Source organism: Neovison vison, chromosome 12 (assembly GCF_020171115.1).
Source record: "Neovison vison isolate M4711 chromosome 12, ASM_NN_V1, whole genome shotgun sequence".
NCBI lineage: Eukaryota > Metazoa > Chordata > Mammalia > Carnivora > Mustelidae > Neogale > Neogale vison.
Window position 1 is genome coordinate 20,352,215 of NC_058102.1, and position 25,082 is coordinate 20,377,296.

The 25,082-nt window shown below is 38.4% G+C and overlaps 1 protein-coding gene across 3 annotated transcripts in view; it reads right to left on the reverse strand.

The window, feature by feature from the left end:
- The window catches only part of ANO4 (anoctamin 4), a 380,838-nt gene that overhangs the window by 95,979 nt on the left and 259,777 nt on the right, over window positions 1-25,082 (reverse strand). For all 3 annotated transcript variants that reach the window (XM_044227349.1, XM_044227348.1, XM_044227346.1), the window contains 2 exons: window positions 10,241-10,296; window positions 7,473-7,594 (listed from right to left, as the gene is read on the reverse strand). In XM_044227349.1, the coding sequence (XP_044083284.1) occupies window positions 7,473-7,594; window positions 10,241-10,296 (178 nt within the window). The remainder of the gene's footprint in view (window positions 1-7,472; window positions 7,595-10,240; window positions 10,297-25,082) is intronic.

Below are 25,082 nucleotides of genomic sequence, written 5' to 3' on the forward strand. Positions count from 1 at the left end.
ATTTTACCTAATTGTACATAGCCTTGTATTGTTTTCTAGTTGTTTCAAGTATGCAGAGCCTGTTTTACTGAAGGAAACTGAGTTTCTCAGATATGTGGCTTCCATTTGTCTTTGTCAAGATCATTTAGCATCATACTAAAAACACAATGGGAGGGGGGACAAGATGGCGGGGTACTAGGAAGAGGCGTCTTTTCAGCTGGTACCCCAAAGTGAGCTGATTACCTACCAAAGAACTCTGATCACCCATGAAATCAGCCTGAGATCAGAATTATACACGTCTGGATCTCTACAGGGGCAGAAGACGCCAGTGAGCAGGTAAAGCGGAATGGGAACAGCGGATTGATATCGGAAGATAAACAAAAGGGGGAGGGAGCCACCAGAGGCGACCGGTGCAAAAGTAATACCCCGATACGAGCGAGAGTGCCCTGCGTCTGGGGACCAGCATTAACTCGGAGACTGGTTGAAAGCACTCCAAAAGAGCAAAGGATCGCGGGGGCAAACTGTGGGAATCGGGGCGGCTAGGGACAGGGGCTTGAGTCCCCGGTCCCAGACGGCCTCCCCGGCGCGGAGGCAGAGAGAGTGCGGCGGAGAAACCGGCTCCTGGTCCCTAAGCCGCCAGCGTGCCCCAGAGCGCGGGGTTCCGGCTCCTGTGAGGGGATGGGAGCCGGTCTGCAGAACGCGCGCTAGCCCTACCACAAAGCTTGAGATGCGCGTGCACGTCGCTCCAGCTCTCCTGGGTTTCTAAGGCCCTGGGGCGCTTCTTGACCCGGGCCATTGTTTCAAAGTCTAAGCCTCGCGCCCGCGAAACTCTTCCCCGGACAGAGGCGCGCAAAAGCCCAGCCTGCGGCTTACGGACCAGCGCCCCGTTCTCAGTGCCCCAGACGCGCGCCCGACCCACAGCCGCCTCTGAAAAGAGGTGCGCGCAAGCCGGGCACTCCCAGCCCCGGCCAGCGGCAAAATCTCAGTGTGCGATCGCTGCTTGGAACCTCTCTGGCGGTCAGGAGCTCCCAGACAGCCGCCACTGCCTTGGCTTTAGGGACGAGCAAAAGATCCTGCGCCCCCAGGGTCTTTAACTTGGAACCTGCACTGCCAGCATCCAAGGGGGAATTTATTCAGCTTCTGCACCCAGACTGAGGCTTCTGAGACGGAGATCAGGAAGTGTTCCAGGGTGCACCTTGACTGCACCAGAGTTGATACATCCAGCTACATCTGTTCAGTCTTCTCCCACCAAAATGACTAGGAGGAGGAATGCCCAACAGAAGAAAAATACAGAGGATGGACCTTCCGCAACAGAGCTAACGGCTATCAACATAGACAATATGTCGGAAAGAGAATTCAGGCTAACAATTATCCAGGCAATAGCTAGGTTGGAGAAAGCCATGGATGACCAAACAGAATTGATTAGAGCCGAACTGAAAGCGACCAGACAGGATGTTCACAATGTTAGGGCGGAGCTTAAAGCTACCAGGGAGGAGGTCCACAATGCTCTCAATGAGTTCCAATCCAATCTAAACTCTCTCAAAGCTAGGGTAACTGAGACAGAAGATAGAATTAGTGATCTGGAAGACAAACAGATAGAGAGAAAGGATCAGGAGGAAGCCTGGAACAAACAGCTTAGATCCCACGAAAGCAGAATTAGGGAAATAAGTGATGCCATGAAGCGTTCCAACGTCAGAATTATTGGAATTCCTGAAGGGGAGGAGAAAGAAAGAAGTCTAGAAGATGTCGTGGAACAAGTCCTTCATGAAAACTTTCCGAATCTCGCGAATGAAACCAGCGTTCATGTACTAGAGGCTGAACGGTCTCCACCCAAGATTATACACTCCAAAAAAACATCACGACACCTGATAGTCAAATTGAGAAATTATAATTGTAGGTATAATCTCTTGAAAGCTGCCAGGGCAAAGAGGCTCCTTACTTACAGAGGGAAGCCCATCAGAATAACGTCAGACCTGTCCACAGAGACCTGGCAAGCCAGAAGAGGCTGGCAAGATATATTCAGGGCACTAAATGAGAAGAACATGCAGCCAAGAATACTTTATCCAGCAAGACTGACATTCAAAATGGATGGAGAGATAAAGAGTTTCCAAGACCGGCAAGACTTAAAAGACTATACAACCACCAAGCCGATACTGCAGGAAATATTAAGGGGGGTTCTATAAAAGAGGAAAAATCCCAAGAATAGCATTGAACAGAAATATAGAGACAGTCTACAGAAAGAAAGACTTCAAAGGTAACTCGATGTCAATAAAAACGTATCTATCAATAATCACTCTCAATGTGAATGGCCTCAATGCACCCATAAAACGGCACAGGGTTGCAGATTGGATAAAACGAGAGGACCCATCCATATGCTGTCTACAAGAGACCCATTTTGAACCTAAAGATACACGCAGACTGAAAGTGAAGGGGTGGAGAAGCATCTTTCATGCCAATGGGACTCAAAAGAAGGCTGGGGTAGCGATTCTCATATCAGATAAATTAGACTTCAAACTAAAGACTGTAGTCAGAGATACAGAAGGACACTACATAATCCTTAAAGGGACTATCCACCAAGATGATCTTACAATTGTAAATATCTATGCTCCCAATATGGGAGCAGCCAATTACTTAAGAAAACTGTTAATCAAGATAAAGAGTCATATTGATATGAATACACTAATCGTAGGTGATCTTAACACGCCTCTTTCAGAATTAGACAGATCATCGAAGCAGAAAATCAATAAAGAAACAAGAGCATTGAACGACACATTGGACCAGATGGACCTCATAGATATATACAGAACATTCCACCCTAAAACAGCAGAATACTCATTCTTCTCAAGTGCACACGGAACCTTCTCCAGAATAGACCACATACTGGGTCACAAATCAGGACTCAGCCGATACCAAAAGACTGAGATTATTCCCTGCATATTCTCAGATCACAATGCTTTGAAACTGGAGCTCAATCACAAGGAAAAGTTCCGAAGGAACTCAAACACCTGGAAGCTAAAGACCACCTTGCTTAAGAATGCTTGGATCAACCAGGAGATCAAAGAAGAACTGAAACAATTCATGGAAACCAATGAGAATGAAGACACTTTGGTCCAAAACCTATGGGATACAGCAAAGGCGGTCCTAAGGGGAAAATATATAGCCATCCAAGCCTTGCTCAAAAAAATTGAAAAATCCAGAACACACCAGCTGTCTCTACACCTTAAAGAACTGGAGGATCAACAACAAATCAAACCAACTCCACACATAAGAAGGGAAATCATCAAGATTAGAGCTGAGATCAATGAGGGAGAAACCAGAGATACAGTAGAACGTATCAATGAAACTAGAAGCTGGTTTTTTGAAAGAATCAATAAGATCGATAAGCCACTGGCTACACTAATCCAAAAGAAAAGAGAGAAATCCCAAATTCATAAAATTATGAATGAAAGGGGAGAGATCACAACTAACACCAAGGAAGTAGAAACAATCATCAGAAGTTACTACGAACAGTTATATGCCAATAAGCTTAGCAACCTTGATGAAATGGATGCATTCCTGGAAAAATATAAACTACCAAAATTGAACCAGGAAGAAATCGACAACCTGAATAGACCGATATCTAATAACGAGATTGAAGCAGTGATCAAAAATCTCCCAAAGAACAAGAGCCCAGGACCTGACGGATTCCCTGGGGAATTCTACCAAACCTTCCAAGAAGAAATAACACCTATTCTCCTGAAGCTGTTTCAAAAAATTGAAGCAGAAGGAAAACTTCCAGACTCTTTCTATGAAGCCAGCATTACCCTGATCCCCAAACCAGGCAAGGACCATACCAAAAAGGAGAATTTCAGACCAATATCACTGATGAATATGGATGCTAAGATTCTCAACAAGATCCTAGCCAACAGGATCCAACAACACATTAAAAAGATTATCCACCATGATCAGGTGGGATTCATCCCTGGGCTACAAGGATGGTTCAACATTCGTAAATCAATCAATGTGATACAACAAATTAATAGGAGAAGAGAGAAGAACCACATGGTCCTCTCAATTGATGCAGAAAAAGCATTTGACAAAATCCAACATCCGTTCCTGATTAAAACGCTTCAAAGTATAGGGATAGAGGGAACATTCCTGAACCTCATCAAATCTATCTATGATAGACCCACAGCAAATATCATCCTCGATGGGAAAAAGCTTGCAGCCTTCCCGTTGAGATCAGGAACAAGACAAGGATGCCCACTTTCACCACTCTTGTTCAACATAGTATTAGAAGTCCTAGCAACAGCAATCAGACAACAGAGAGAAATAAAAGGTATCCAAATTGGTAATGAAGAAGTCAAACTCTCTCTCTTCGCAGATGACATGATTCTTTATATGGAAAACCCAAAAGACTCCACCCCCAAACTACTAGAACTCATACAGCAATTCAGCAGCGTGGCAGGATACAAAGTCAATGTGCAGAAATCAGTGGCTTTCTTATACACTAACAAGGAAAATACAGAAAGGGAAATTAGAGAATCGATTCCATTTACTATAGCACCAAGAACCATAAGATACCTGGGAATAAACCTAACTAAAGAGGTAAAGGATCTATACTTGAGGAACTATAGAACACTCATGAAAGAAATTGAAGAAGACACAAAAAGATGGAAGACCATTCCATGCTCTTGGATCGGAAGAATAAACATCGTTAAAATGTCTATACTGCCTAGAGCAATCTATACTTTTAATGCCATTCCGATCAAAATTCCACCGGCATTCTTCAAAGAGCTGGAGCAAATAATCCAAAAATTTGTATGGAATCAGAAGAGACCCCGAATCGCTAAGGAAACGTTGAAAAACAAAAATAAAGCTGGCGGCATCACCTTACCTGATTTCAAGCTTTATTACAAAGCTGTGATCACCAAGACAGCATGGTACTGGCATAAAAACAGACACATAGACCAGTGGAACAGAGTAGAGAGCCCTGATATGGACCCTCAACTCTATGGTCAATTAATCTTCGACAAAACAGGAAAAAATATACAGTGGAAAAAAGACAGTCTCTTCAATAAATGGTGCTGGGAAAACTGGACAGCTATATGTAGAAGAATGAAACTCGACCATTCTCTTACACCGTACACAAAGATCAACTCAAAATGGATAAAAGACCTCAACGTGAGACAGGAATCTATCAGAATCTTAGAGGAGAACATAGGCAGTAATCTCTTCGATATCAGCCACAGCAACTTCTTTCAAGATACGTCTCCAAAGGCAAAGGAAACAAAAGCGAAAATAGACTTCTGGGACTTCATCAAAATCAAAAGCTTCTGCACAGCAAAGGAAACAGTCAAAAAAACAAAGAGGCAACCCACGGAATGGGAGAAGATATTTGCAAATGACAGTACAGACAAAAGGTTGATATCCAGGATCTATAATGAACTCCTCAAACTCAACCCACACGAAACAGACAAACACATCAAAAAATGGGCAGAAGATATGAACAGACACTTCTCCAATCAAGAAATACAAATGGCTATCAGACACATGAAAAAATGCTCATCATCATTAGCCCTCAGGGAGATTCAAATTAAAACCACATTGAGATATCACCTTACACCAGTTAGAATGGCCAAAATTAACAAAACAGGAAACAACATGTGTTGGAGAGGATGTGGAGAAAGGGGAACCCTCTTACACTGTTGGTGGGAATGCAAGTTGGTGCAGCCTCTTTGGAGAACAGTGTGGAGATTCCTCAAGAAATTAAAAATAGAGCTTCCCTACGACCCTGCAATTGCACTCCTGGGTATTTACCCCAAAGATACAGATGTCGTGAAAAGAAGGGCCATCTGTACCCCAATGTTTATAGCAGCAATGGCCACAGTCGCCAAACTATGGAAAGAACCAAGATGCCCTTCAACGGATGAATGGATAAGGAAGATGTGGTCCATATACAGTATGGAGTATTATGCCTCCATCAGAAAGGACGAATATCCAACTTTTGTAGCAACATGGACGGGACTGGAAGAGATTATGCTGAGTGAAATCAGTCAAGCAGAGAGAGTCAATTATCATATGGTTTCACTCATTTGTGGAGCATAACCAATAGCATGGAGGACAAGGGGCGTTAGAGAGTAGTAGGGAATTTGGGTAAATTGGAAGGGGAGGTGAACCATGAGAGACTATGGACTCTGAAAAACAGTCTGAGGGGTTTGAAGTGGCGGGGGGGTGGGAGGTTGGGGTACCAGGTGGTGGGTATTATAGAGGGCACAGCTTGCATGGAGCACTGGGTGTGGTGAAAAAATAATGAATACTGTTTTTCTGAAAATAAATAAATTGGGAAAAAAAAATAAATAAAATAAATAAATAAATAAATAAAAACACAATGGGTAGTTAATTAATTCTCATTAATTAATATTCATAAAGTCTTAATCAAAACACTGTCAAGGAGGATGGATACTTTGCCTGCAGTAATTTTCTATAATTTTTGATCAGTATAATCCTGTAATATTGGGACTGAGGCTGGGAAGTGCACTTACTTTTATTTTTTTTCTTCCTCCACTGTTTTAGCATGCATTGAGACTGGCCAAAAGAAAAAAATCTCATCTCAGGAAATATTTTCCACTCACCCAGATTATCTGGATTATTTGTTACTAATACAAAGGAAAGTACACAATTCATCAATGGCCCTAGGTCAGTAGGAATAAATACTTAGTAACTAGGACTCTGGCAGGAAGAATGACTACCCAGGGAGATAAAATGTAAAGTGAGTTGTTGTATTATTTCATTTTCCTCAGGGCTCATTTTATTAAGGGCACTAGAGAAAGTAAGCCGAATCCATCTAGTCTAGGAAACGAGACATGATTTTCTTTTTTTACAAGGAATCCATGAAGTATGGATTGTTGCCACCCAATCTTAAAAACCAGTCTCTAAATAAGCAACGAAATGTTGGACTACAATGCTGCCATGGCAGAAATTTGGACATAAATAGTTAAAAAAACATACATTTCCACTGTACAATTATCATCAGCTAAAAGCTGATATACTAATTTGACTTGCAGAATTAAAATAATCTTTAAAGGTTATTAGTTGAAGATTATAAGCCTGAAATTTATTAGAGTGATAGAACTCCATTTTTCCTACTTACATAGATAGTAACTAATAGTCCATTTTTCACTAATATATGTAAGCACATCACATTTCTGCAATTGTTATAGATAATTTGTCAGTAACAGTCACATGGATGGCCTGCTCCATATAAAATCCTGTGGGAGGCCCAACTGATCTCACAGGTCCTTTCCTGAGACCTTTCTGGAGGAAGCACTATCCTCATCAGAGTGAGATCTAATTTACCGAGAATGACCAATGTCCTCTTATGAGTTCCCTTCTTGAGATGAAGCTAGATTTGCGTAAAAGCTCTGTAACTCAGAATTTTTCTTTGTCCCAGCTGGCAGCCTGTCTTAACCATTCTGTGCAAGTTTTACATTTGCAATTGGTTAAGAACTCACCTTACAAGATCCAAAGGCTGGTATTTATACCACACACCCCAGGAGGCCCAGCACTCATAGAGCAGATGTCTATGGTTTTCCGCTCCATGGGTTCTAATGGAGTTTTTACTTCTGTAACTTCCCTGGGATAAAAAAAAAACCACTTCCGTAAGGTAATAGCCAAAAAAGCCATAAGGAAAAGCTGATAGTAACACTAGTCTTTTATGGAAGGAGTTGTGGTAGGGGTGATATAAGAAAGAAATGGATCCATACTATTAAAAGGAAAACAGTTATTGTGGACATAATCTTGCTGATGGTGGTATGTAGTAAAAAGTACATGCTTGCTAGGAATCAGGCAGGTATGAGCTGAGTTCAAATTTAGTTCCACTACTTTTAGGTAGGAGACCTTAAGCTCTCTGAGCCTTAGATTTCTAGTTCATTATGGAACTAATCATTTCTGCCTCATTAGGTTTCTTTCATGGTTTGAGTGAATAAAGTGTCTTGCCTAGAGGCCATGCCCAAAACTTAGCACTCTTTTCCATTTGTCTCAAGACAGGGCAGTTGGTAAACAGTCACAGCTGTATCTCTACATTATCCATACAAAACCCCTAAAATATAAAAGATGGATGTAACCAGGGGCACCTGGGTGGCTCAGTGGGTTAAAGCCTCTGCCTTCAGCTTGGGTCATGATCCCAGGGTCCTGGGATCGAGCCCTGCATCTGGCTCTCTGCTCCTCGGAGAGCCTGCCTCCTCCTCTCTCTCTGCCTGCCTCCCGCCTACTTGTGATTTCTGTCTGTCAGATAAATAAATAAAATCTTAAAAAAAAAAAAAAGATGGATGTAACCTTAAAATTACAACAGTTCAAATCTAATTCAGCCACCTCATGGGACAAATGAGGAGACCAAGGGCCAGACAGGTACAGGTTTTTCTGCATTCAGTTAGTGGTGATGTTAGCTTCATAAACAGAAAAAGTACTTTCTCGAAGTGGACTACTTATTAACACTAACCTGAGAAGGTCTTTCTTAGTGGAAGGTGAATGAGGCTGAGAGACAAGAAACTCAGGTTCTAGCCTCAGCTCAACAAACAACTCCCACCATAACTAGAGGGGGCAACTTTTCTCTAAAACTCTATTTAAATTTGTAACATGAAACAAGGGCAACAATATCTGCCCTTCTTGCTTTTCTGCTTTTGAAGGTCATTAGGATGTTAAATAATACAATTATGTTAAACTGAGAGTAAAGATTCAGAAGTGATTATGTTACTATTGCTGGTATTACTAATTTGGAAGGTCTCTTCTCACAGAATACAGGGCTTTACTGAGATGTGCAAGCCAAAGAGAAGAGGCCTTGAATTACTCTATGTGGTTACAGAGCTGCATCTTCTCAGACATCCTCATACCTGCCACCTACTCACCTGCACAGATATTTCTGCTCACCTACCATTGCTCAGACCCTGCCCTCACTACGGGCAAGGGCCCAGCTGTGGTGGGGGTGATGCAGTTGTCACTGAAACCTTTTTCGGCCAATCCAATGAATAACTACAGGAAGCCACATGATGTTTGTGTGTGTGTATGTGGGGGTGAGAATCTGTCTTGAAAGTTCAGAATCACTTGTGTGTGTCTTTAGAAAACCTTTGGGTGAAAAGATTTGCTTTTGTCACATGAAAATGAAAATTTTCACATGACAAATTTCATATGACAAAAAAGCAAATGAAAATTAAAAATTTCATATGACAAAAAAGCAAATGAAAATTTGCTTTTGTCATTCCAAAAATATTTCATGGAAGTCTATGAATAAGTTGTGAGGCCAAAGCTTCTAGTTTTCTTAATGAACAAGATTTGTAAAATTCCCCATTGTCTTTGCATCCTTGTGGTGTTTAAAACAACAGGAACAGCACTGTAAGCCAAATAAAAGGTATGTTTTGGAAAGACTTGCCATTTGTAAATTGTTGGAACTGTTCTGCAAAGTTTACTGGCAAACTGTTAACATTGTTTCCAGTAGAAGACTTCTGGAAATAACTCCTAGGAGGTCCAGCCTCACTAGTTTTTGAGGTCCTACAGGCGATGGGCAAGGATAATTATCTCTGTGCTCTCTTTGTCACACAATGACTGGTACAAAGTAGGGGTTCAACACCACGAAGATGACAACAAACTCTCACCAATGGCAAGGATTATATACCTAAAAACCTATGTGTACAAGAGAATTCTGGGTTAAATAACCCAAAATTAAATGGGGAAAGTAAGGTTAAGGATAACCAGAGTTATATTTTTAAAGTCCTTATATATGACAATACCCATGTAGCAAAAAAGAGAATATCAAAATTTATGTATATTAAATGAGAAATAATATGTACAATATTATTCATTTCCATTCACCACCCTTTGATTACCAGAGGCTTTTCAAGATGACTCCCTCCTACTCTCTAAGGAATAGCTATAAACTTCTTTGTTACAGAGACTATATGTTTCAGGAACATTTTCCCCACAGGTCTGCTGCCTCATGCAAATTTTAATGCTTTTTTATTTTATGACTTGGAGTACCTCATTGATTCCTCTGAATTCATGCTGAGTAACTCTTGATTCAAGTATTCTTACAATTACATAAAAAAATATACAGAAATAAACTTATGCTGGGGGAGAGACATCACTATTCAAGTAGGCCCTCCCTAATTATCCATTGAAAAAATTCAATTCATTCTGAACAAATGTCATATCAACAAACTCAATTAATGACTCTTCCCAGAAGCTGATTTAATAACAAGAAATTGAGGGAGGAAAGGCAGGACAATACCTCATGCAGAGGAAATGCAGCTTCATAGGAGCCATTGGTAAGCAAACGATTCAGACCTAGAACAACAAAAAAATTCACTTTGAATTAATACTGAGTTTGAGTTCTCACAACATTTATGACTAATATAAGGGTGATACTTTTGGAGAAAACAATCTAAACTTTCAAATATGATTCAAACCGAGCTGGGGACTCCAACGGTTTAGAAAGTTTTTCTATCTGCTAGGAAATTGGAATCAAGGGCTGGGAAACTGGATTTTCAAGTAGAAACAAAACAGTGAAGCATACTCAGTACAGTGTCTGGCACAAAGATGGGAATATACTGAGAAAGTGGATGAATTTATCATACCCCCCCCAAAAGGTTTTCTACCAGTTCTTTTTATATTTTTATTCAGAAGTTTAATGTGGATAAATCTAGCCCTTCCGCAGTGGACTAGCGGTATGATTTTGAAAAAGTCTTCTTGTCCTCAGGCCTCAATTTTCTCATGCATAAAAGGGGGGAGGGGTGCTGGGTATATGACTTTTTTTTTTTTTTTTTTTTTTTTTTTAGAGAGAGAGAGCACAGGCACACAAGGGAAGGGAGGGGCAGAGGGAGACAGAGAGAGACTCTCATGCACGCTGCAAGCTGGACATGGAGCCTGATGCAGGGATCGACCTCACGACCTTGACTGAGATCATGACCTGAGCTGAAATCCAGAGTTGGACACTTAACTGACTAAGCCACCAAGATGCCCTGGATATGTGGATTATTTTTTTTTAATAGCTTTATTGAGGCATAACTGATATACCATAAATGGCACAGATTTAAAACACACAATTTGAGATTTGACTTATATATGCATACCTGAAACCATCAGCATAGTCAAGATAGTAAGCATATCCATACCCCAAAGTTTTATCATGCCACTTCATAACTGCACTCCTCCCTAGGCCATCTCCAAGGTAAACACTGATCTTTTTTCTGTCATTATCAGTTTGCATTTTCTAGAGTTTTATATAAATGGAATTATACAACATTACTCCTTTTTATCCAAATTCGTTCACTTAAGGTAATTATTTTGAGATTCATCCATGTAGTAACTCTTTTTTTTTTTTTACTGCTGAGTGTACCATCATATGGATCTATAACTGTTTACGTATTCCCCTTGATATTTGTTTCCAGTCCTGAAACTTTACAAATAATGTTACTGTGAGCATTTATGTAAAAGTCCTTGTATAGATATCTGGTTTTGGCTCTCTGAGGAAAATACTGAGAAATGGAATAACTAGATCATCTGGTGGGTGGGTATATATTTAACATTATTTGCCATCTGTATATCTTGTCTTCTGAAATATCTGTTAAAATCTTATGTCCATTAATTGTTTTATTTAGTTATGACTATTTTTTATATATTCTAGATGTCTTTCATTAGACATATGCTTTGAATTTTTTTTCTCATAGTATGTGGACTCTCTCTTCATTCTTTCAAAAATATATTTCAAAAATCAAAAGCTTTAATTTTGATGAAGTCCAATTTATCCATTTTTTTTCTTTTATGAATTGTTTTCAAGAAATTCCAAACTAACCTAAGGCCATGAAAATTTTCTTTGAGGGTTTTTATAATTTTAGTTTTTATACTTATTTTTTGAATTTTTAAAAGATACTATTTATTTATTTATTTGAGAGAGAGAGCACAAGTGGGGGAAAGGGACAGGGGAGAAGCTGGTTCTCTGCTGAGCAGAGAGCCCAATGTGAGGCTCGATCCCAGAACCCTAGGATTATGACCAGAGCCAAAGGGAGATGCTTAACTGACTGAACCAACCAGGGGCCCCTAGGTTTTATATTTGGATCTATGATCTATTTAAGTCAACTTTTATATATGGGTTCATTTTTTTTTTTTTTTTGCATATGGGTACGAATTGTTCCAGCACCATTTTTTGAAAAGAGAATCCTCTGTCTACTGAATTCTTTTTAAGCATTTGTCAAAAATCAATTGTCCACAGATGTGTGGATCAACTTATAGATTCTCTATTCTGTTCAACAGATCTATTTGTCTATATTTACCTCAACACCACACTCTTTTGATTACTTTGGATCTATAATAATTCTTGAAATCAAGTAATGTTAGCCCTCCATTTGTGCTTTTTGTCTTTTCAGAGTTATTTTGGCTATTCTAGGTTATGAATTTTTTAATCAGCTTGTCAATTACCATAGACACATACACATACACAACCTTGGGAGTCTGAGATTACAAATTTAATCTATAGATTAAATTGGGTAGAATTGACAATATTGAGTCTTTTGATCTACGAACAGAGTGTATCAAGATATATTTATTAAAATCTTAAATATCTCTCACAAATGTTCTGCAGTTTTCAGTGTACACACCTTACATACCTTTTTTAAATATTTATTTATTTGGGAGAAAGATATGGGGAGAGGCAGAAGGAGAGGGAGAGAGAGTCTCAAGCAGACTGTACTGAACACAGAGCACAAATGTAGGGCTCAGTTTCAGGACCTTGAGGACCCTGACCCAAGCTGTAACCAAGAGTCAGATGCTCAGGGCACCTAGGTGGCTCAGTGGGTTAAAGTCTCTGCCTTCAGCTCAGGTCATGATCTCAGGGTCCTGGGATCAAGCCCCGCATGGAGCTCTGTGCTCGGCAGGGAGCCTGCTTCCCCCATGCCCTGCCTACTTGTGATCTCTGTCTGTCAAATAAATAAATAAATAAAATCTTTAAAACAACAACAACAACAAAAAGAGTCAGATGCTCAACAAACTGTGCTGCCCAGACACCCCTTACATATCTCTCGTCAGATAAGTATTCCATTTTTTGTATATTATTATAAATGGTATGGTCTTTAAAATTTTAATTCCTTAGTGTTAGTTGCTAGTTTATAGAACTACAATTGAGTTTTGTATTTGTTTTGTTTCTTGCAACATAGCTTTACTCATTCTACTAGTGTTTTTGTATATCCTGTTGGAGCTTCTATACAGATGATCATGTCATCTGAGACTAAATACAGTTTTACTTCTTTTTTCAGTTTGGATGCTTATTATTTTTCCTGTCTTACTGCATTTTGGCTAGTGAAATGATGAGTATAAGAGAAGACATACTTGTTCTGTTCCTTATCTTCAGGGGAAGCTTTGGTTTTTACCATCAAGTAACTATAAGTATTTTACAGATGTACTTTACAAGGTTGAGGAAGTTCCTTTCTTTTCATAGTCTGCTGAATTTCTATCACAAAAAGATGCAAAATTTTGCCAAATGTTTTTTCTGTATCTGTGGAGATGACCATATTATTTTCCTTTTTCACTTTGCCAAAGTTGTGAGTTATGTTGATTAATTTTCAAACACTAAGCCAACCTTGCAGACCTAGATAAGCCCTCCGTGATCATGATGGATTATCCTTTTTACATATTGTTGTGTTTTATTGACTAAATTTTGTTTACAATGTTGGCCTCCATATTCATGAAGTATATTGATTTGCAGTTTTCTAGTACAGTCTTTCCCTGGTTTAGGTACCTGAGTAAAACAGCTCTCATATTCTCCACACTTCAATTTTGTGAAAGAGTTTTGTAAAACTGGTATTATTTCTTTCTTGAATGTCTGATGGAATTTACCAGTAAGATAATCTGGGCCTGCAGGCATATTTCTGTGAGAAGATTTTCAAGTACAAATTCAATTTCTTTAATCCATATGGATCTAATTAGGTTCTTTCTTCTTATTTTTCATGCTTATATATATAAGCTTATTTTTTTAAGTTTTTATTTAACCCCCAGTTAACATACAGAGCTATGTTTCAGGTGTATAATGTAATGATTTAACACTTCCATATATCACCCAGTGCTCATCATAGTGCACTCCTTAATTCCCATCACCAGTTTAACCCATCTTCCACCCACATCCTTTTTGGTAACCATTAATTTATTCCCTATAGTTAACTATAACTTTTTATATATTGTTTACATATATAAAAGTTTATAACTGTAAACTTTTAACTGTTTATTGGTTTATCTCTCTCTCTTTTTGTCCCTTTGCTCATTTGTTTTGTTTTTTAAATTCCATACACAAGTGAAATCATATGGTATTTGTCTTTCTCTGACTTATTTTGCTTAGTATAATACTCTCTAGTTCCACCTATATCATTGCAAATGGCAAGATTTCATTCTATTTTTATGGCTGAGTAATATTCCATTGTGCATATATACATCTTCCTTATTCATTCATCAGCTAATAGACACTTGGGCTGGCTATTGTAGATAATGCTGCTTTAAACATTTGGGTTTGTGTATCCTTCTGAGTTAGAATTTTTTGTATTCCTTGGTTAAATACCTAATAGTGCAATTGCTGGATTATAGGTAGTTCTATTTTTAATTTTTTGAGGAAACTTCATACTGTTTTCCAGAGTGGCTGCACCAGTTTGCATCCTCACCAAAAGTGCAAGACGGTTCCCTTTTCTCCACATCCTCACCAACACCTGTGCAATCTACACATTTAATGCAATCCCTATAAAAATACCAAAGCATTTTTCACAGACTTCGAACAAACAAAATTTACATGGAACCACAAAAGACCCCAAATAGCCAGAGCAATCTTGAAAAGGAAAAGAAAACCTCGAGGCGTCACAATTCTGGGCTTCAAACTATATTACAAAGTTGTAGTAATCAGGGTGCCTCGGTGACTCAGTTGATTGAGTGTCTGACTCTTGGTTTTGGCTCAGGTCATGATCTCAGTGTGGTGGGATTGAGCCCTGTATCAGGCTCTGCACTCAGTGCAGAGTGTGCTTGAGATTGTTTCCCTCTGACCCTCAACCACTTGCTCTCTCTCTCAAATAAATAAAATATTTTTTTAAAAGTTGTGGTGATCAAAGCAGTATGAAACTGATATAAAAATAGATACATAATAGCAATAGAACAAAATAGAACACCCATAAATGAACCCACAATTATATGGTCAATAATCTTTAACAAAGCAGGAAAAGATATGAAATGGGAAAAAGTCTCTTCAACAACTGGTTTGGAGAAAACTGGACCATTGTCTTACAACATACATAAAAATAAATTCAAAATAGATTAAAGATCTAAATGTGAGACTTGAAACCACAAAAATCCTAGAAGAAAACCCAGGCAGTAATTTCTTTGACATCAGCTATAGAAGCTTCTTTCTAGATATGTCTCCTGAGGCAAGGGAAACAAAAGCAAACATGAACTACTGGGACCACATCAAAATAAAAAGCTTCTGCACAGCAAAGGACAACAAAAGTAAAAGGCAACCTATAGAAAGGGAGAAGATATTTGCAAATGACATATCTGATAAAGGATTAATATCCAAAATATGTAAAGAACTTAAACAACTCAACACCCAAAAAGCAAAATAACCCAGTTATTTTGAACAGAATATGAACAGAATACATGAACAGAATACATGAATAGACATTTGTGCAAAGACATACAGATGGCCAACAGGCACATGAAAGATCCTTACAACACTTATCATCAGGAAAATGCAAATCAAAACTACAATGAGATATCACCTCACACTAATCAGAAAGGCTAAAATCAACAACACAAGATTATTTTTTTCTTGAGTGGGTTTTGATTATTTGCATCTGTCCAGAAATGTGTTCATTTCATTTAAGCTGTTGAATTTATTGACAAAAGATTATTCAAATATTCCCTTAATATACTCCCAACATTTTTGGTGACAGCATCTCTCCTATTCCTGGAAATTTAAGAATTTTTGTTTTCTCTCTCTTCTTTCTGATAAGCCTGGTTGGAAATTTGTATTTGTTTTCTGTCACTGTAATAAATCACAAGAAATGCAGTAGCTAAAAACAATAGCCGTTTATTATCTCACAGTTTCTTTTGATCAGAAGTCTGGGCATGTTTTACCTACATTCTGTTTTGGGTCTCACAAAACCAAAGCGAAGGTTTGGCCTAGACTGCATTCTTACCTGGGGGTTCAACTAGGAAAGGATTTACGGATTATTGACAGAATTAATTTCCTTGCAGTTGCTATATTCACAATTTGCTTCTTCAAAACCAGCAACAGAGAGGAGTCTCTGTTGCCGCAAGTTTCTGAGCTGGGGGCAGGCCTACACACTCTTAAAGGGCTTACCTGATTAGGTCGGGACCATCCAGGATGATCTTCCCTTTGATTAAGTTGATGTCAAACTGGTTAAGAACTCTTTCACATCTGGAAGATCTAAACTTTTCCATATAGTGTGACATAATCACAGGAGGGACACCATTAGCTTTGCAATGTTCTGTTGGCTAAATTTAAGCTACAGTTTCTACCTACACTTAAGGGAAAAAAATTACACTGGGCATGACTCACTGGTAAGTCACCTTGGGTATGGTCACAAGTTTATAAAGTTTTTCAAAGGAACAGCTTTTGGTCCCATTTATTTTCTGTATTAATTTTTCTGTTTTCTATTTCATGGATTTTTTCTCTTTTATTATTCCTTTTCATCTACCTACTTTCTTTTTCTTGTTTAGGTGGAAGTGGTGGTAATTAATTTAGATATTTCTTTTCATATATAGGCACATAGCACTATAAATTAGTCCCTAAATACTGCAAATTTTGATATTTAATTTTCATTTTCATTGAGTACAACATGCTGATTTTTCTTTTGACTGCTTCTTTCACTGATGAGTTATTTAAAAGCTATTAGTTTTAAATATCTGTAATATTCCCAGAGATCACCTTCATATTAACATTGAATTTAATTCCTCTGTGGTCAAAAACACTCTGTATGATTTGAATCCCTTTAGATCTCCTAAGTCTTATTTTATGTCCCCAAGTGTGGCCTATCTTGGTTATGTTCTATGTGCATTTGAAAAAAAAAAAAAAGGTATTCTGCTGTTTTGGGGAGTGATCTAAAAGATCAGTTATGTTCACTGATAATATTGTTCAGATTTTCTAACCCCTACAGATTTTCTATTTATTCTATTAACTACTGACAAAGAAGTATTTAAATATCCAACTATAATTGTGGAGGTGTCTATTTCTCTTTGCAGTTCTGTCAGGCTTTGCTTCATGTAGTTTGAAACTCCAGGCTTGTGGGATTGTTCTATCCTCCTGATGAATTGCCTGAATTTACTTTTATCCCTGATAATATTCTTTGCTCTGAAATCTATTATGTCTGATATCAATATAGCCACTTCAGCTTTATTTTGATTAAGCATGTTATAACTTCTTTGAACCTTTTACTTTTAACCCATTTGCATCTTTAAAGTTTCTTGTAGGCAGCAAAGAATTTAGGCATCGATTTTTTACTCAATGTATTAACTTCTCAATTTTGGATTAGGATCTTTAGAACATTTATGTTTAATGCTCTGTGAATTATAAGGTGTTCCTATTTCACTGGAAATCCTTTGGGGCTGTGTTTTCACTGCCTTTGGGTAGTTTCCTAATACATAGGCAGTAATTAGTACTCTGCTCAATACTTAAAGGGGTCTGATGATCTTCAGGGTTCTCTCTTGGCAAAACTTTCTGCTTTTCATTGCTTTGTTCTGTGAACTCTAACTGCATTGGTTTCTTTGGACTCTTAGCAACATCTTCTCAATTCAAGGAGTCTACTGGGTTCTGCCTGGGTTCTCCCTCCTTGGGCTGCCATCTAGAAACTATGTCAAAGTAGTTAAGCTGATGTAATCATAGCACTCGCCTCATTTGTTTTCTGTCTCTCAGGGATCTCTATTCTTGACTGCCCAACATTCGGTGTCTTGAAAAGCATAGTCTCCTGCAGTGTTTTTTTTTTTTTTTTTTTTTTTCTTTCTGTTTTTCCTTTGATTATCTCAGGTGGGAGAGTAAATCTTGTGCCTATTTCTCTGTCTTGGCCAAAAGTGGAAATCGAATGTGTTGGTCTTTAAAGTATCTTTCAAATCAAGAATTATGCTGCTTCCTAAAATGTACCTCAAAGACAATGACTAACAGGATGTCTCTCAAGTGCCTAATAGAGGAATGCTCCCTATGCTTTAGACCCTGATTAGAGTCCAGAGGCTTAACCTCACTGGGAAATGGACCATGCATTGATTTACTTTTTATTGATGCAGGGTCAATCATTGTTTATGTACTTTTAATCACAGTAATACAGTAATGTGTATTAAGATGATTGACATTAATAATAAATGTCTAAGAAAAACATTTGAAATGCAAATACTTGTACAGCTTTTGTATTCTGTCTAGCATGCAGGAAGCCCTCGATAAATACCTTTGTAATGAATGAATAAATGATTATGTGGCAAGGTCTGATTGCCTGGAGTTTCTATTGAGAAATACACATATCTTGTCAATAAACTTTCAAACATCTCAGATATTAGAAAGAAACAGAATTCACAGGAACCCAATAAGAGACTCTGATGATGACCCCAGTAAGTTTATCATAATTTATGAAAGTCCTGCAAAGTGAGAAAGTAGTTAATATTTGAAGTCTACCACTTCACGAAACTTCCCCCTTGAGCACCAATTTTGAAAATACTAGTCAATCTTAAAATTTATTTTATGCACTTATATTATTAAATAAATCTATGTTGATCTATTAATTGCTCTATTTTGAAAGTGGATTTCAACAGGTTTGATTTTCACAGTTGTAATGAATTCAGAGTGAATCCAGAAAACTTACATAGTGGTAGTATATACTCCAGCAAAATGTCCTTACAAGTCACATTTACAAATCAGTATTTCGGTGTTCTCTCTAAACAATGTTGGTTTTGTGGAAGATGTCACTTTCAGAAAGAGTTTCAGGTAGGAAATAATATTAGATAAATACTATTCTATCAACAAATTAAATTTTCTTCTAAAATGTTATCTCTTTTATTTATGAAACCAAAGATGACTATGAAACATCAGGTAAACCAAGCATTTGTGGTTTTTACTCCTTATTTTTTTAGTGTAATGCCTGACCCTAGGTTAGTAATTTACTCTGTAATTGACCATTTCTAATTAGATACTACTCCAGATCATCATTACCAATTTTCAAAGCACTGAAGTAATGAATGGATAAGAAAGATACATTCTCTCTCTCTATGATGACTAAGGCAACTTATTTACAATGAAGGAGCTTATTGTCCAACTAGTGATTTTTAGCTGCAGATACTCAACACACTAGCGTGTTACAATAAATTTTGAGGTGTGCTACAAACTATAGCATCAATATTAGTGAAGGCACTTTTTCTTTTTCCACCCACCCCAAAATGGTAATGCTTTGTGATGTGGTTAGTCTCTGGAAAACCCCTGTTCAACTAAGCAACTCCATCCCTATATAATCAAAGTCCTGCAATAATACTCCTGTTTAAATTCTTTTCTTTTTTAAATTTTTTATTTCTTTTCAGCGTAAACTGTTATTCATTGTTTTTGCACCACACCAAGTGCTCCATGCAATCCATGCCCACTCCAATACCCACCACCTGGTTCCCCCAACATCCCACCCCCCACCCCTTCAAAACCTTCAGATTGTTTTTCAGAGTCCATAATCTCTCATGGTTCATCTCCCCCTCCAATTTCCCTCAACTCCCTTCTCCTCTCCATCTCCCCTTGTCCTCCATGCTATTTGTTATGCTCCACAAATAAGTGAAACCATATGATAATTGACTCTCTCTGCTTGACTTATTTCACTCAGCATAATCTCTTCCAGTCCCGTCTATGTTGCTACCAAAGTTGGGTATTCATCCTTTCTGATGGAGGCATAATACTCCATAGTGTATATGGACCGCATCTTCCTTATCCATTCGTCCGTTGAAGGGCATCTTGGTTCTTTCCACAGTTTGGCGACCGTGGCCATTGCTTCTATAAACATTGGGGTATGGATGGCCCTTCTTTTCACTACATCTCTATCTCTGGGGTAAATACCCAGGAGTGCAATGGCAGGATCATAGGGAAGCTCTATTTTTAATTTCTTGAGGAATCTCCACACTGTATTCCAAAGTGGCTGCACCAACTTGCATTCCCACCAACAGTGTAAGAGGGTTCCCCTTTCTCCACATCCTCTCCAACACATGTTGTTTCCTGTCTTGCTAATTTTGGCCATTCTAACTGGTGTAAGGTGGTATTGATGAAGATTTTTTCATGTGTCTTATAGCCATTTGTATGTCTTCATTGGAGAAGTGTCTGTTCATATCTTCTGCCCAGTTTTTGATACGATTATCTATTTTGTGTGTGTTGAGTTTGAGAAGTTCTTCATAGATCATGGATATCAACCTTTTGTCTGTACTGTCATTTGCAAATATCTTCTCCCATTCCGTGGGTTGTCTCTTTGTTTTGTTGACTGTTTCCTTTGCTGTGCAGAAGCTTTTGATTTTGATGAAGTCCCAAAAGTTCATTTTCACTTTTGTTTTTTAATAAATGTGCATTTTATAAAATAATTGAGAATAGCTACTGCCATAACCATTTCACTTCCACTCATTTTTTTTTAGCATTTTCATGATATAATGTTAACTGGAAAAGGTATGTTAAAATTTAGTGTAGTATACTCTAAGTCTGTTAAAATTACATGGGCAAATGCGGGATAAATGTGAAAAAAGTAATTAAAGTAATATTAAATTATTTAATACACCAAAGCTTAACAGTAGTTCTCTTTAAGGATAGAATTTTCATAATGACAAGAAAAATAAAGAATTCAAGATAATAAGAGTTGTTTATGATTATCTATCAAATAAACTCTAAAAGTAATTGCCATAGGGATTCACAGGAAGAGGGCAGAATTCCTTCAAGCTGGAATGGTCATGGAGGAATTTATGGAGAGAATGGGTCTCAAAGATGAGTGACTGATGCAGAGAATATGAAGATACATCAATCTACAACTCCGTTGATGTTAAGAAGGATCTAAATCAGGTCTCATTTTACCATACCACCTATATAAACTCTCACTGAACATATTATTTAAGGTGTATCCATATTTGGACTAGATAGCCATCATTTTCTCTCTATTATATTTTAATTTATGCAGCTTGGGATCAAAGTAGTTTTGGCAGCTTCACATATGAGTGACTCACACTGAGCTTGCATTCAACTAAGTCTCTCAAGTCTGTTCCTCTCATGATGTTGTTGAGCAACATTTCTCCCACACTGTACCAGGGTAGTTGTTTTGCCGAATTCGAGTGTAGGACTTTACATTTACAAACTATTAAATGTCATCTTGTTGGATTTGGCTGAGATTTCCAGATCACTGAGATCTTTTATGCTCCTGACTCCAGTGGCAAACATATTTAATGCATTCTTTCAAAGTCCACCCCACCTGAAAGCATGATGGGCAGGCTGTTTAGGCCAAGTACCAGTTATCAATATATTTGTCCCTTTGCTCCAAGTACACTTTCATTGCCTTCTCTGCAAGAATGGAGCTAGACCTTGTAAATATTTCTTCTTTACCAGATTGTACAATGTTAAGATTTGTCAGTAGAAGGCACTGGAAAGACCCTTCAGGAATAAGTATGTCTTCCTGGTACCAATATGTTCCCCTCAGCATGCTTCTACAACACATGGCTTCTATGGCATCAATTTCCTACAGGGCATGGTGGTCAGTAGCACATGGGACCTTTCCAAGGGCAGATGTCTCTTTGAACAGCTTCACAGAGCAATGTTGTTAGTGCAACTCCTTCAATGAATGGATTCCCTGGAATCTACTGCCCTCTAGGCAGTTCCCCTCTCTACCCTCAGAAAACTTGGCTATGCCAACTATTAAACCACAGCTATACTACTTCCAACAGAATATAGGTCTCAGCTTTGTGAGGAGAGTCTTGCTAGAAGTGGTAGCTGCCCCTAATATCTGCTATTTCTTTATTCTCTAGAGTTCTCCTTAACCTCTACTAGCCAATTCCTGATTACTCCAATCCTCTCTCATAGTTTTTATATTACTATAAATGATATTTAATAATATATTTTATATTAAACTCTCTCTGTAAAAATTATGTATGCTTTTTGTCTCCTGACTAGGTCATTATTCAAACTATTGATAAAAATCTCATTGGACAGAGATAAGGACAAAGCCACCTGAATTCTCATGATATGTGATAATTTGTTTAATAACAATGATAATTGGGAGGAGGAGAAAGATGGTGGAGGAGTAGGGGACCTAAATATCATCAGGTCTCCTGATGATTTCCAGGAGTTCAGCTAGATAGTTATCAAACCATTCCAAACACCTACAAACTCAAGAGGAGATAGAAGAGAAGAAGAGCAGCAATTCTAGGAACAGAACATAGACCGCTTTCCAGAAGGTAGAACATGTGCAGAAGTGAATCTGAAGCAATGGGAAGACAGACCATGGTGGGAGGGGCCAGCTTCCAGCAAGTGAGAGAGCAGCAGAGCACAAAAATCAGACCTTTAGAAGTTTACTCTACTGAGGGATGTCGCTCCAAAGGCTAAGTGGAGGTTAGAGCCCTTGCAGGGAACCACACTGTGGTCTCAGTGTGGTCTCAGGACCTGAGGGGTCACAGAAAGACCAGGCGTGCCTGAGTGTGGCAGAGCTCCCAGGTATCAGAGTGGGGAAGCCAGTTACAGAGACAGAGCTGAGATGGAAGCTCTCAGCTCAGGATTACCTTAAACCATGATCCCAGGCACAGTTGGCCCACTGCTCTTTGAGCAGGGACCCCACAAGTGGCAGATCCAGAGAGACTCTGTCCTTCCTCCTCGAGAAGGAGAAGCGCAGAAGTGAGCTACAGGAATCTGTTGGGTTTGGAGACTCCAAAGAGGGCCATGCACCAGAGTTAGAAATACTTGGTCACAGACTGGGTGAGCTCAGAGACAGCCAAGACCAGGCGGATGGGAAGGATTGACTGCTTTTCTCTGAGGGTGCACTAAGGATTGAAGCCTTGAGTGCTCAGCTCCTACAGAGCCAGAGATTGGGGGGCTAGTATTTTCATTCCCATCCTCCAAAGCTGTACAGAAAGCATTTAGGGAACAAAAGCTACTGAGAGCAAACCCGAGCAGATTGCTTAGCCTGGCCCCTGGAAAGGGTGGTGAAATTCCACCTCAGACAAAGACATTTGAGAATCACTGCAACAGGCCCCTCCCCCCAAAAGATCATCAAAAACACCCAGCCAAGACCAAGTTCATCAATCAATGTGAACTGCAGAACTCCAGAGCTAGGGGAAAGTAACACCTAGAATTCATGGCCTTTTCCCCATGATCCTTTAGTCTTTCAAAGTTAAATTTTTAAAATTTTGTTTTTTTTCTATTCCATTTTTTTTTAAATCTTTTTTTTTTAAAGATTTTATTTCTTCATTTATTTGACAGAGAGAGATCACAAGTAGGCAGAGAGGCAGGCAGAGAGAGAGGAAAGCAGGCTCTCAGCGGAGAGCCCGATGTGGGACTCGATCCCAGGACCCTGGGATCATGACCTGAGCCGAAGGCAGTGGCCTAACCCACTGAGCCACCCAGGCGCCCCTCTATTCCATTTAAAAAAATTTTTCCTCTTTCTTATTTTCATGTTTTTAAATATTTTATCTTATCAATACATTTTTTAAAAATTCTCACTGTATTAGTAGTATTTTATCTCTTCATTGTATTTAACCTTATTTCTTGCATACATACAGAATTACTTTCTTTAAAAATTTGGGATACAATTTCTTCTAAAAGATCAAAATGTACTCTAAATCTAGCACATAGCTTCGTTCTAGTCTCCAGCCTGATCACATTTTTTCCTCTTTTTTTCTTTTTCAACCAACTTCTTATCAGTTCCTTCTTTGGAATCTTTTTAAATTTTCATCTTTACAGTCACATTCCATCCTTTCATTGTCCTTGCCCTTATTTTTGTGTATACATATGTTTTTCTTCCTTTAAATTTTTGGGAGCTAGTTCCTTCTAAAGACCAGAATATACCCAAAATCAAGTAGGTGGCTCTGTTCTACTCACCAGTCTGATTTATACACACACACACACATACATATACATTTGATTTTTAATTTTTTAAAAATTTTTCTCCTTTCTTCTCCCTGAGTTTTGGGTCTCTTCTGATTTGCTTAGTGTATATTTTTCTGGGGTCATTGCTACACTTTTAGTATTTTGTTCTCTCAGTCATCTGTTCTTATCTGGATAAAATGACAAGGCAGAAAAGCTCACCACAAAAACAAAACAAAACAAGCAGTACTGACGGGTAGGGACCTAATCAATATGGACACTAGTAAGATGTCAGAACTAGAGTTGAGAATGACAATTCTCAAGGTGCTAGTTGGGCTTGAAAAAAGCATGGAGGGTAATAGAGAATTCCTTTCTGGAGAAATAATAACTAAAATCTAACCAAATTGAAATTAAAAAGGCTATTAATCAGGTGCAATAAAAAATGGAGGCTCTTACTGCTAGGATAAATGAGGCAGAAGAGAGAATTAGTGGTATAGAAGACCATAATGGATGATGGAGAATAAAGAAGCTGAGCAAAAGAGAGACAAAGAACTATTGGACTACAAGGAGAGAATTTGAGAGATAAGTGATACCATAAGATGAAATAATATTAGAATAATTGTGGTACAAGAAGAAGAAGAAAGACAGAAGAAGCAGAAGGTATATTGGAGCAAAATATTGTAGAAAATTTCCCTAATTTGGTGAAGGAACAAACATTAAAATCCAGGAGAAACAGAGAACCCCCCTCAAAATCAACAAAAATAGGTCTACAACCTGTCATCGAATAGTAAAACTTACAAGTCATAGTGACAAAGAGCTGAAAGCAGCTCGGGATAAGAGGTCTGTAACATACAAAAGTAGAAATATTAGATTGGCAGCAGACTTATCCACAGAACTGGCAGGCCAGAAAGAACTGGCATGATATATTCAGAGCAGTTAATAAGAAAAAGCTACAAATAGCTAGGTTGTCACTGAAAATAGAAGGAGAGATCAAAGCTTCCAGAACAAACAAAAATTAAAAGAATTTAAA